This window comes from Hemicordylus capensis, chromosome 4 (genome assembly GCF_027244095.1).
Source record: "Hemicordylus capensis ecotype Gifberg chromosome 4, rHemCap1.1.pri, whole genome shotgun sequence".
Lineage (NCBI taxonomy): Eukaryota > Metazoa > Chordata > Lepidosauria > Squamata > Cordylidae > Hemicordylus > Hemicordylus capensis.
The window spans coordinates 268,109,371-268,122,237 of NC_069660.1; the positions used below are offsets into that span (position 1 = coordinate 268,109,371).

General features: G+C 42.1%; 1 protein-coding gene across 14 annotated transcripts in view; it reads left to right on the forward strand.

The window, feature by feature from the left end:
- SULF1 (sulfatase 1) overlaps positions 1 to 12,643 on the forward strand; it is a 198,483-nt gene extending 185,840 nt beyond the window's left edge. For 13 of the 14 annotated variants that reach the window (XM_053250517.1, XM_053250522.1, XM_053250520.1 and 10 more), the window contains 3 exons: positions 2,156 to 2,298; positions 3,005 to 3,128; positions 10,072 to 12,643. In XM_053250517.1, the coding sequence (XP_053106492.1) occupies positions 2,156 to 2,298; positions 3,005 to 3,128; positions 10,072 to 10,883 (1,079 nt within the window). In that variant the 3' untranslated portion in view covers positions 10,884 to 12,643. Of the gene's footprint in view, positions 1 to 2,155; positions 2,299 to 3,004; positions 3,129 to 4,533; positions 4,568 to 10,071 lie in introns of all 14 variants that reach the window. The other variant, XM_053250527.1, reaches the window with a different exon arrangement.
- The last annotated feature ends 224 nt before the right edge of the window (positions 12,644 to 12,867 follow it).

Genomic DNA, 12,867 nt, shown 5'->3' on the forward strand with positions numbered 1-12,867 from the left:
AGTAGTTAAGATTCAGTTTCTGGGCTGTGGAGATACTATGAATCCATTGAGCCCACAAGGCTGAAATATTTCCCGTATATTTTATGTCCTTTACCTGTCCGAGTTGTCTAAGCTGGAGGAGTTTCTGTTGAAAGAGCTCTAGACTAGATGCCACCCCTTAGGTATAATAATTATTGCAGACTTCATGCAAGAAAATTTTATCTTAAAGATTGCTGATACTGTCCATTGTAAATGCTAACCACCTGTTAAGTGGGGGAAAGGGGTGCATGGGAACTGTCCCTTCCACCCTAGCAATGCCCATTTCCAATATCTCATGTGCCAGCAGCGCACATGAGATATTGGAAAGTCACACATAGTGCGGCTTCCAAGTGTTGGATGCAGAGATCTTTTTGCTAAAGTACTTCCTTGAGTGCAGTGTTTTCCACTCTCTTCCATCCCAAGGCATTAAAAAAGAAAAAATGGGGTGCACTGTGCTTCCAGCACTCCCCTTCCACACATAGTCTTCATTGTCCCCAGTCCCAGGGCATACGCAGATGCCATAGGCTTGGGTAAAAGGGGCAAAAACTTTATTGATGTAGTACAGTCAGTGAACTGTGCAAAGCATACTCCACCCTCTGCAGTGCAGGCCTGACTAAGGCCAGTTTAGGACATTTCTGTCCTTGCCCATGCCCCCAAAGAGGCGACATACCCTGACTCAGGATAGAAGAGGGATAAGCCCACTTCATCCCCCTCATTATCAACCCCTCGGGGTCAGGACAACTCCTAGGGTTTCACACCCCCAAGCCACGCAGCCTTTAAGGTATATGAAGCCCTGAAGCAGGTTTCCTGGTGAATCTAATTCCCTGAGCTGCCAAGCCTCTAAGGACCGACTGACCAATCTACCTTTTTTAAACTGTCCAAGTGTGCTCAGCAATCTCAAACCCATCTACACCTCCACCCAGCCTGCACTGTAGCTGCCTCTGACCTAACTAGCTAAAACTAGGAAACACAGAATGGAGTAGGCAAAAAAGACCCCCAGCACAGCCAATATGCTGAGGGCAAAAAACTTCCTACTCAGCCCCCAAAAGGATGACCAGCCAAAGCCTGTTCTGTGCCTAGCGAAGGGAGGGAGGAAAGCCAGCCAAGCTGAGAAAGGCAGAGGAAATGAGAGAGCTTCTCGAACAGTGTGCGGTCCCTGCCCTCTGCTTAACCCTGACCAATCGGGGCTCTCCTTGGAACTGTGCTGAGGGAAGTGGGACAAAGGCCTATCCCCTAGCACAAGGCTGCAAGATGGGATCATTCTTATTTGTAGCTGCCCCCCTAGGAAGGAAAAGTTCCTAGAGTTTTCTCATTCCATAATGCACCTTGGAGCATTTCCCCGTTGGTGCATTTCCACCTTGGAACATTTCCCCCTTGGTGCATAATGGAGTGACCCAATGCAGCACACTGGCCAGTGTTCCATAGCCCACTCCTTAAGAAACACTGCTCTAATCACACTGTGTGCAGCAGAGTGATCTGCACTAGGGATGTGCACGGACCGGTTTGGAGGCGATTCTACTGGCCTCCGGACCAGTCCAGACACAGGGCGGTTCGATTCGGAAGGGTTAGGGTGGGGGGGGCTTTACTTACCCCTCCCGCGTTTTCCCAACTCCGGCGCCGTATTTAGTGTAGAAATCCGGCGGCAGGATACCTCCCTGCCGCCCCCTTCAAGTCCCCTGCCGCCCCCTTCAATCCCGCTCCGCCTTTTGCAGCCCGGCAGGGAAAGGGGCGGCAGGGAGGTGTCCTGCCGCCCATTTCTAATGAGCAAGCAGAGCGGGATTGAAGGGGGCGGCAGAGGGCTTGAAGGGGGTGGCAGGGAGGTATCCTGCCGCCCGATTGTTAACCACGGAGGAGCCAATCGGAGATTGAAGCGGGCGGCAAGGAGGTATCCTGCCACCGGATTTCTACACTAAATACGGTGCCGGAGTTGGGAAAACGCAGGAGGGGTAAGTAAAGCCCCCCCACCCTTAATGGAACCCCCCACCCCAGTGCCGAACCGCAGCTCCACGGTTCTGTGCACACCCCTAATCTGTACATGGAAGCTGTTATCTGTGTGGATTATACTTTCCGGATTGGAGAGCGTAAAGGTTCACAACAATGCTTGCTTAAATTATTTTCCCTCCCTCCCTTTCAACAGTGGGATCGTTTTGTGCTTGTACAAGTTCAAACAATAACACTTACTGGTGTTTGCGAACAGTCAATGAAACACACAACTTCCTCTTCTGTGAGTTTGCTACAGGATTCTTGGAATACTTTGACATGAACACTGATCCCTATCAGGTAAGTCTGTTCTGAAAACTATTCAGAAACATCCTTTAGTTAGATAAGCCACTGTGCTTGCCAACAAGACTATAGGCCATTTTTACATGGCATTTTGTACTTGGATTCTGATGCCCAAGTACAGCTGCCTTGTATCAGTTACGAAGGATGCATGCATGCATGCATAAATCACAATCTTCCAAATGATGATGTGTGCAGGACTGGCTCGTCCACTAGGTGAACTAGGCAGTTGCCTAGGGTGCCAAGTGGGGAGAGGCATCAACTACCTGGGTCATGTCCCCATGGCCCATCTCTGCTGGCCACCCACTTGCTCTCCTTGTCACCTCCACCTGCTGTTCCTGCCACTGGCCTGCCAGTGTGTTATAATAACATTGCATGCCACAACAGGCCAGCAGTAGGAGCAGTGAGGCAAGCAAGCAGGCAGGCAATAAGGACAGCCCACCCAATGGGAGGTGCTGCCCGCATAGGTGAAGGGGATGCCACCAACCCTTGGGCCAGCCCTGAATGTGTGGCAGCTGGGGAAGGATGGGTCTTTGCTTGTGTGTTTTGAAATAAAATTGCCATGACTGCAAAACGTTCTGTAACAAGTAGCCATAATTTGGCTGAAGTGCAAGTGTGTGGGCTTCAGTTGCTTGTGGACTGTATCTTTAGTGTCCTGGGAAATTCAGACACATATAAAATGACTTTTCTTTCTTTCTGTGCCCAGCTAACCAATACAGTGCACACAGTAGAAAGAGGCATATTGAACCAGTTACACATACAGCTAATGGAGCTACGAAGTTGTCAAGGTTATAAGCAATGCAATCCAAGACCTAAGGGACTTGACACAGGTAACAAAAACTTACTTTAGAACTCTGAACTTTAAAAAAAAACTTATTACCAGGACTGGATCAGTCTGCTTCTGAAACCTCTTTATAATTTCACTTTAAGCTTAATCAGCATGTGGTGCTTAGCAGTATTTTAAGCCAAATATTTCAAGGGTTTGCACCAATGACTATATAAGACACTCCACTGCATAAAGATATTAATGAGATAATAGCAGAATAATTGCATAATGATTAGAAAAGCAAGCAATTTCATTCAATTATTTCCCATGCATTATTAATTTGGTAGCATGCCTTTGCTCCATGTGCATGTAAGGTTATAAAGTATGCTTTATAAATGAAAGACACATCTGTTCATATAAGGAGGGGTTGCCAATCATCCCTTTTTTCTGTAGCCAGCTATGTCCCCTGAAAAAGTGCTTCTGAACCTACTAAGTGAGAATTCAATAGGGCAGGGATTCTCAAACATGGCTCTCCAGATATCGTTGGACAACAATTCCCACCATCCCCAGACAAGAAGGCCAAAAGCCCATTGTGGCTGGCGTGATCAGAGTTGTCCACTATAATCTGGGGACTCAGGTTTTTGAGATTCCCCTGCAATAAGATATAGTAGGTTGCTGCTTCAGACATCCAGTACACTGAAGGAATTCATCAATGCAAATGTCACTTCCTTCACTAAATAACTTCAGTTGCCTCTCAGAACACATCTGGAAATTGGGATAGGAACGTGCAACTTCCACATGGGCTTGAGTCCAGGTACTTCGCATTTTAGAAATTTAATATGAGAGCTTAATATTTGTTGTTCCTGTTCATTTTATGCATCTTCTTGATTTGCCATTCAGAATATTAATGTAAACTGATATTCCAGTCCTCCTTTTGACTTGGCATTTTTTCAAGGTTGGACAAGACCTGAGGCTGCCATCCTTTATGTGTATATTGCTATATTGCTCATGGTTGGTTTTCCTGTAGGCCAGATGGAGCTTATGCCCCCAACCCGCTGGAGAGTGAACATCTGAGTCCATGTTTAAGTCCGCCCCCTGCCACAATTTCAGCCCTCCCAAAGAGTGATATTTGTATTTCTGTGATCTGAAGCATGTTGAATTTCATTTCCATATACCAGAAATTGTGTCATGTTTCCCTGGAAAGTTCAGTTCTCAGTCTGTGGAGTGTGTGCTTCTTTTACCAATAAATATACCCCCTCTCTTATACTTTATCACCTTTACCTTTTCTATTTTAGAGTGATTCTAGAACACTCCTTACCGGGTATCTTAATTGGACTGCTACTTTACCTAATTATAACACAATAAATTTCTTTTTAGGACTTAGATGCTGTGCATGGAAAGCTACATTGTGAATGATTTTACCAAATCTAAATACTAACAAAAGTTACTCTTGTATTTTCCTATATCAGGAAATAAAGATGGAGGAAGCTATGATCCACACAGGTATCCACACTTTATTATTCTCTTCAGCAGCTTCTTTCCAAATAATTGCATGACCTGGTCCATTTTGACTAATGTCTGTATCCTGCCTATTGCAGATTGCCTAGCTTTTGCTGCATGCAAGTGCTAACAGTCTTCTTCACCTAGCCATTGGTTTTTACATCACATTTAACTTTGCTCATATTGCAACATCATGCAGCTCATCATACCTTAGTCCTGCTTTAGGAAATTCGCTCCCCATCCTTTCACTTGGGCTGTAGGGAAGAGGGACGGGAAGTATTCTCTCTTCTATGAAAAATACCTTGTTTTGTGTCATTTTGTCTACCTCATTAAAATGTTTGTTGCCTGCATCATTTTTTGTTGTTTGGTCTTGCATATTGTTTTCAACATCCTGCATTGTAACTTTGCTCACAAAAGAACCCTGTTGCTATAGTCAGTAGCAACTAATCTAACCAATGTGGCAGTTAAATATACTTTAGCTCTGCATGTAATATGTCATGCAACCCATTGCATAGTCATTGGCTTTACTTCCTGTAGAGGTCCGTGTTTCCAAAACAGTGATTGATACAAGTGCTGGCTTGTGAGATTTTGACCTGGACCAGGTTGTTTGGGCACTCAGAGCCATTTCTGCAAACAATATATAAATTGTGTGTTGTGATTCCTGCATCTGTAACCTAAGCAAAACATCTCCACTGAGCAGAATGGTATGAGAACGCCTTGTGCTAAAAGTAATTTGATGTGGGACCTAGTTTTTACCTAGATGGGAGACCTCCAGGATGTAATAACGAATTGAATTCATTTACAGAGAGGAATAACAATAGCAGTTCTCATAGAGCCAGCATGGTGTAGTGGTTAGAGTGCTGGACTAGGACCGGGGAGACCCGGGTTCAAATCCCCATTCAGCCATGAAATTAGCTGGGTGACTCTGGGCCAGTCACTTCTCTCTCAGCCTAACCTACTTCACAGGGTTGTTGTGAAAGAGAAACTCAAGTATGTAGTACACTGCTCTGGGCTCCTTGGAAGAAGAGCGGGATATAAATGTAATAATAATAATAATAATACAGTTTGTGGATTTCTTTAAGAATTTGAATCTTGCTCCACCTAATGGCACAGCCGGGAAATGCTTGACTAACAAGCAGAAGGTTGCCGGTTCAAATCCCCACTGGTACTATATCGGGCAGCAGCGATATAGGAAGATGCTGAAAGGCATCATCTCATACTGCACAGGAGGAGGCAATGGTAAACCCCTCCTGCATTCTACCAAAATAAAACTACAAGGCTCTGTGTGCACCAGGAGTCAAAATCGACTTGACAGCATACTTTACCTTTACACATTAGAGACCCAAATCAATCAAACTAGAAAAATGCCTTACACTCTGTGCAAGTTAGGGCAATCCACTTGAACAAGAACTTGGCCAAATGAGCACCATTTTCAGTTCCCATTGATCATCAGAATTGCCACTCAAAGTATAGAAGAAGAATGCACTAAGCTTGATCAGAGCACCTTTCTCTCCCTAATTGGCAGTGAAGGGGAAAGGGTGCACCCAAGCAAAAGCAAAGCAAAAGAAGTGGTGGGTGCAAAACAATGTGTGGCATTTATTATGACCTTTTGGAGGCAACAGATGTGCCAGAATCAGCCCATTTGGGGGGGAATTGATGCTATTAGAATAAATTATTTTTGTTTGTGACCTTGAAGAAGGCAACTGCCAAAATGTGTTGGGCATGTAGGAATCATAATGAATCCCATGCATCATTTTGCACCTTGTTCAAGTCTGCTTCTTTTTATTTGCTTCTCATACCTGATAGCCAGAACAAATCCTTACAGATCTGGAATTATAGGATGCAGATCAGAGGCCAAGACAAGGGGCATATGAGTACAAAGGGAAAAGATAAACATGGAGCAGAAGGAGAGGGCAATTGAGAAGAAAGAGGGGAAGACAGGAATGGATGAACATGGTTAAAGGCAGGGGCAGAAAAGAGTGAGATAATTGCCTGTAAAGAAGGCAGAGATGGATGAGGAGGGAGGCCGGTTCCTAATACTAAGGCCAAATTCTTCAACCTGAGAGTGGCTCTGAACATCTGCAATTGTTTTCTTGGCACTTAGCAGCAGCTACTGGTCCCTACCCAACTGAATGTGTAGGTTAATTTCCATCACTGTGATGGGAAAGCAAGATGTGCATTTCTGAAATGAACGAAATATACCTGCTAGACAGTACCTCTTAAAATATTTTCAGAATAAAATGCTACTGTGTCACCATCCTCCTCCAGTAATAAATGCTCTGAACAGGAAGTGCACATAAGGTTTACTATGCTGTTGCACAATCAGTGGGCGATGTGTGTGAGATAGGTCTCTGAAGTCTCTCAAATTGGCCTGGATCATTTTTCTGCAATGTTTTGAATTTGTTCTTGGTGCACTTTATAATCTTGGGTTGCATTGACTGCTTTCCCTGTCCTCTTCTGCTGTAACTAATGCTGCAACTCTTCTGAAATTGATCCCATTCTTTCCCCCTGAACCTTGTCGTATTGTTGGTGTCAGGAAAAGCACAATCTTTAGCTGTTAAACATAATTGTATTACTCTAATTGTGTTGTCATTGCTATATTCACAAGAGTTTCACTGATTACAGTATGTCTCAGATATAGTAAACGGACACTATAGATTTCCCACCATTTTCTGCAGCTAGTTCCCAGTAGCACCGTGGTCTCTACAGCTTTGTCTGCCCCTTCTGCCCAATATTGATGTGGAACTTTGTGTGCGTTTCTCTCCAGATTATGTAACTTTTAAAAAAATTCTTAAAAATGTTTCCCCTTGTTTTAGATTATGTAACATAAACAAGTCTATCTAGTCTAGCATCTTGTTTCCTGCAGTGGCCAACAGGATGTCTATGGGGATTCTTTAAGTAGGGCAATGAAGGCCTGCTTAAGAGTTCAGTCCTCACTGTTACCCCAGCAACTGGTACTGAGTGGCATATGCCTCTGAACATTATTCAGTTTAGCTGCCATGGCTGGCAACCACTGATGGACACATCATCCATGAATTTGCCTATCAATTATCATCTGGCCTCCAGGCCTGTTAATATTAACTCCATGAACATCCTTGATAAGCCTAATGGACTAATCCTCCCATTCTCAAAGTTCATATGGCTATTTGTTTTATACTGGAGGCCATTATTCTTATTATGTTGTTCTTCTGTGGTTCTGAGAGGGGTCAGTCTGGGGTAGCAGCTCCTCTTGATGCAGGCAGGATCATGTGCAGAATAACACCACAAGGAGGGGATTTCCCTGTGGCTCAGCCCATCTCCAAGCCCAGCTTCTCTCCCCCGCCCCGCTTCTTGTTTCTTGAAGTTCAAGTTGAAAGCAGATCCCTTATCCCAGAGACACCCCATTAAATTTCGCATGACTCTCCAGGATGATTCTCTCCCCATCACCTTCCACACTGACCCTGGGGGTGAAGGGGACTAACAGAACAGAAGAACCACTTTCCTGCCATTACGTTAAGCCTTCCCACTTCTCATGGCAGAAAAGGGTTTTGTTCACCCTGTTGGAAATTCTCTGTGGTGAGAGAATCCCTTTCTCATTATAGCAGAGTGCACAGAGGCATAACACAGCGGATTTAGTTAGGCATGCGTGTATGCTGAGAGTAAAGTAACTTGGAGCCAATTCATAGTTTCCGATCAATATATAAGGCATTTATTAAGGAACTCCATTCTAGATAGGAAAGTGAGGAGTTAGGATCTCTAATCTAGCTGGATGCAGATGGATTCTGCATCTTCTCTGCACATATGGTCCAGGGAGAAAGGCTTGCCATGTTGCAAGGTAGAAGGGCAGGTAGGGAAGAGAGAGAGAGGAAGGAAGTTAGTCCCTGAGATTAGCAATCCACATATCAAAGGGATAGTATCAGAGCAGTGGAGAAGGGATGACCAGTGTCTTGACCCTCTAGCCCTCTGACTCACTAGTCTGTCCTCCACTGTCTGAGACGAGACAGCGCAAAGTCCTTAACTTCCAACACACCCCACTCAGGCAATGCTCAGCATCAAGAGCAGCTGAGTTGGTGGAGCAGAAAGTAGTGGCGGGGAGCATCTTGGCAATTTTGGTTGATGTTTCAGCAGCAGCAGCAATTTCAATTGTGTGCCTCACTTCTGTGGGAGCTGACCCTAAAGACTGCCTTCCTGGTTAAGATTACCTTACCCATAGCGCCTTGGAGCTTAATGTCTTGTCATTCAAGGAGTGTGTGTGTGTGTTGTGTGTGTGTTTTAAATGGAGCCAATGCAGTCTTTAGAACAGACCTAACATTCTTTGCAAAGTGAATTTCCACTTCCACCACTTGGAGGAAATTGGGTTGCCCTCCTTTCCCCCCAATGTTGAATATGATGAAAGCCTTTAGGCTTTACATGTTCAGAACTAAGGATTCTCGATAGACACACTAGCCCGATTCAGACATTGTGCTGTACAAGTCTATACACTCGCACATGTGTTTGTGAGAATGACTGTACCTGTATCCATTTCAAAATTGAACCTGCTGGATACAGGCCCTTCAAATGCATGATACAGATAGGAAGTGTACTTCTGTACCTTCATTTAGCATAACATGTGTACACAACAGCTGTGTACAAATCTGTACCTGTGCACACTACACTTGTATGAGTGTTGAACATAACATGTGAATGGGCCTACTGTTTGTTTCATTGTTGGGCATACTGTAACAGAGATTCCTGTACTGAGGAGGGATTGGGTCTAGAAGATCCATTCCAGATTTAAAATTCCATTATATCACTCACACACACACACACACACACACACACACACACACACACACCATTGTGGAGGGTTGCCTCCTTAAAACAGGCCTTTTACTCCTAACCCCACCCCTATCTATTTCAAATTATTGTAAAATTTCAGATCTGGGTCCCAGAGACCACCTAATTGTCTAGTATAAAAATGAGGAAAACAGCTATCGCTGTCCCTTATTTGTTGAATAAATTACTGTCAAGAGGCTGGTTGGAGTAGAAAAGAGAGAATCTACCTCTTATTTTGATTATATATATATATTTAAGGATTTCAAGCACTTGATTTGGCAGTGTACATTGACTTAAACACAGACTGTTCCTTGTCATTTTTTGAGCTAATTTTATCTATACAACTTGGCTGAAGTTTTCAAATGTGTACTTTCTTTTTGCATCTATAGTTAATCCTTACACAGGGTCTGTCTATTTGTTTACTTATTTATTAAATACCACAATGACTATAAACATACAATACAGCATCTCGTTGTTAGTCATCCCACAATTTCCTCTAAAAGAAAAAGTGTGCACTTTATCTTTTTAATCTGTCCTTTCCCATAACAAATCAATATGCTAAGACTGGAGTCAATATACTAAATGAGGTTTCAGAGTGTAAGGAGTGCCATTTAATTCTCTTGAATTGAAACAGGATTGTTTTAGCAGATTTGATTGATAGGAAATTTTAGAGTGTTAACTACAGTATTTCTTGTTGTTTTGTTCTTTTGCAGAGGACAGTTATGGCATGGATGGGAAGGCTAAGTCGCCAAACTTCATTGAAAACATCAACTGGCAAGGACTGGAAGATTTGTACAGTGTGAATGAAAGTTTATATGAATCCAGAAATGACTACAGACTTAGTCCTGATGACTGGACAAATTACTTGAAGGATGTAGATAGAATCTTTGCACTGCTGACCAGTTACTCTGAACAAAATGCAAGAGCGAAGACTCAGGCTGCTCATCCCAGTGGGTATTTGGATGAGTCATCCACACCATTTGCCTTGCTGGAAATGGGCTCTGCTGAATCTGACGACAGTTTGAGTTGGTTGACGGCCCAAGAGGCACAGCATATCATGCCAACCGATTTCAGGACCCTGGCTTTAAGCACAACCATGCTAAGCCAGGAGAAGAAACTTGAATTTAGCAATGATATTCCTGAAAAAAGGCGTCTGAATCCCACACACTGGAATAATCACCAAGCCGAAACATGGCTGGACGCTGAAGAACCAGTTAGTTTTGAAATGAATTTTAGTGGGAATGATGTGACAGAGCTGGAGTCCAAACATAGTTTCATCTTACAACCAGTTAATGTTCTTCAGAAAGTCTCTGTCCCAGACAATGACTCTCTGGAAGATATTTTTGAAGAGCAGATCTATCTTCCCATAAACTTGGCTGAACCAGTAATTCATCAGTCTTTACAAACATTTCTTGTGGAGCATAAAACTGAGGTGGTGTTGAGAGAAAGGGAACATTTTCTGGAAGAAGCTCCACAGAGTGCGTGTGTAGAAGGCAGTGCCTCATCTCCACTCTCCTCAGATTAGGTCATGTAAACCACCTTCATTTTTCTTTCTTATTGATTAGTTGGCAATAGAAGTAGCCCTGACAACTGGCATTCCAAATTTATTATTGATACATTTTTGTAGCAAAATGATGAGCCCTTCAATTTGTGTTCCGCATACACATGAACTCTGTCGTACTATTGCTGAAGGAATGAGATTTCCAGTGTTATAACAAGTCTTTTGCAGTGATATCCACATTTTCAAGCTACTATAAAGACCTCCTCAAACAAGAATCTTGAGTCATTTGTTTTCTCTATTCACAAAATGGTTCAATACAAATGAATATTTCTGTCCATCAAAGCATTTTTATTAATAATTTTAACCACTGAAATTTCTTACTGTTGGCGTAAAATTATATTGCACTTTTATAATCTGTGTGCCATACCCTTATTAATCAAGTACTTTACATGTTCTTTGATAATAGTGTATAATTGCAAACCAATAAAATAGGTTGGCAGAAGAGCAGTATGCAGCGTGAATTGTGAGAACCAATTATCCAAACTTTGAACAGAAAGTCATTTTTAAATTAATGCGTTATGCTCAGGTTGATTTATGGTGGTTTCCCCCTCAGATATAGCTAATGGAAGACAAATATTGAAAGAGTTGACTGAGTTCAGCTTTCAATATACAGAGGTATAAGTAATTATGGCTTTTCATTTTTAAATTCTTTTGGAAGGAAAATTAGTTTAATTTCCATTAGTTAAGAGAGAGCTTTGATGTGCTCAGAAAATAATTAGATCAGCTCTAGACTTTAGAAATATTTAAAATATGAACCCTCAACTCAGAGGCTGTGCATGTACTGTATCTACTATACCTATGGCAATTGCTCTGTGTAATGTTCCATGTTGCCATGCAAAACCATCATTTTATGAAGAGTAATGCTGTGTCACTTGCATTTTTTGAAAAGCTCAGATCTGTGTAAGTCTATAAAGTTGTATTGCCTTATCTCTATGTGGTGTATGGAACACCATCTCAAGAGCTCCTTGCACACCTGGTATCTCCAAGATACAAAAGGAGCTCCTGTGTGGTTAAGGGCTTCTCCATTCACTTCAGTAGAGGAAACCAGCTCTTTGCATGCATCCCGTCATCACTGAAGGTGAGGCTTGCACAAGAAGAGCATCTGAGAACTTTAGGAAAACAGTGCAACTCAGTGTAAAAAACTGTACTGTAACTTCGCATCCAATGCACCAGAAAAGGTATATAAGTGCAGATTACAAAATTTTTCATTTTAGTACAATGCCTTTAACAGTGGGTTGCTAGACTTTGCCAAACATTTTAGCATTTTGTTTTTAACCTGAACATCAGAAGAATTTTTTTTAGTAAAAAGAATCTCAAAATACCGTTTTTCCAGTATTTGATTTATACTGTCCGAAAAGTACATGTCCGATGTATGTTAATGGAGAGAGAGAGAGAGGGGAATGTGATATTCTCTCTCTCTCTTTTAAATTTAGTGGTTGGTCCATGTTCTCAGTACGCTTATGTTTCAGGAAAAGCTTTTGATGGACTCTGTAAAACTTGTTAATTAGCCCGGTGTTTATCATGTATGTGTCATGGGTTGAATGACAGAACAAACTTATTTATGAGCATGAATGATGCCATTTGTTTGTATATAGATTTTACAATATTAGGCTATAAACTATGTTCTTTTTTCTGCAATATTTTTGTAGAACAATACTGGCTTCAGGAATGCCTAGAGGCAATATTTCTTGAAATAAAATTATTGTACTTGTTTCATAGGAAAATACAGTAATCCTATTTAAAATAGAGTTTAATTCAAAATGGTACAAACAAATCAGAAGTAGCTAAAAATATAAACAAACTTTCATATGACTTTCAAAACCGTATAATAGTAGGAAAGTTAGTTTGCATTTCTTTTAGCCATTTCTGATTTCGTAGTAGTGTGCAATGAATATCATGTAGTGTGTAAACACTCTGCAATTCTTTGAACATTTAGGAAAATACATGA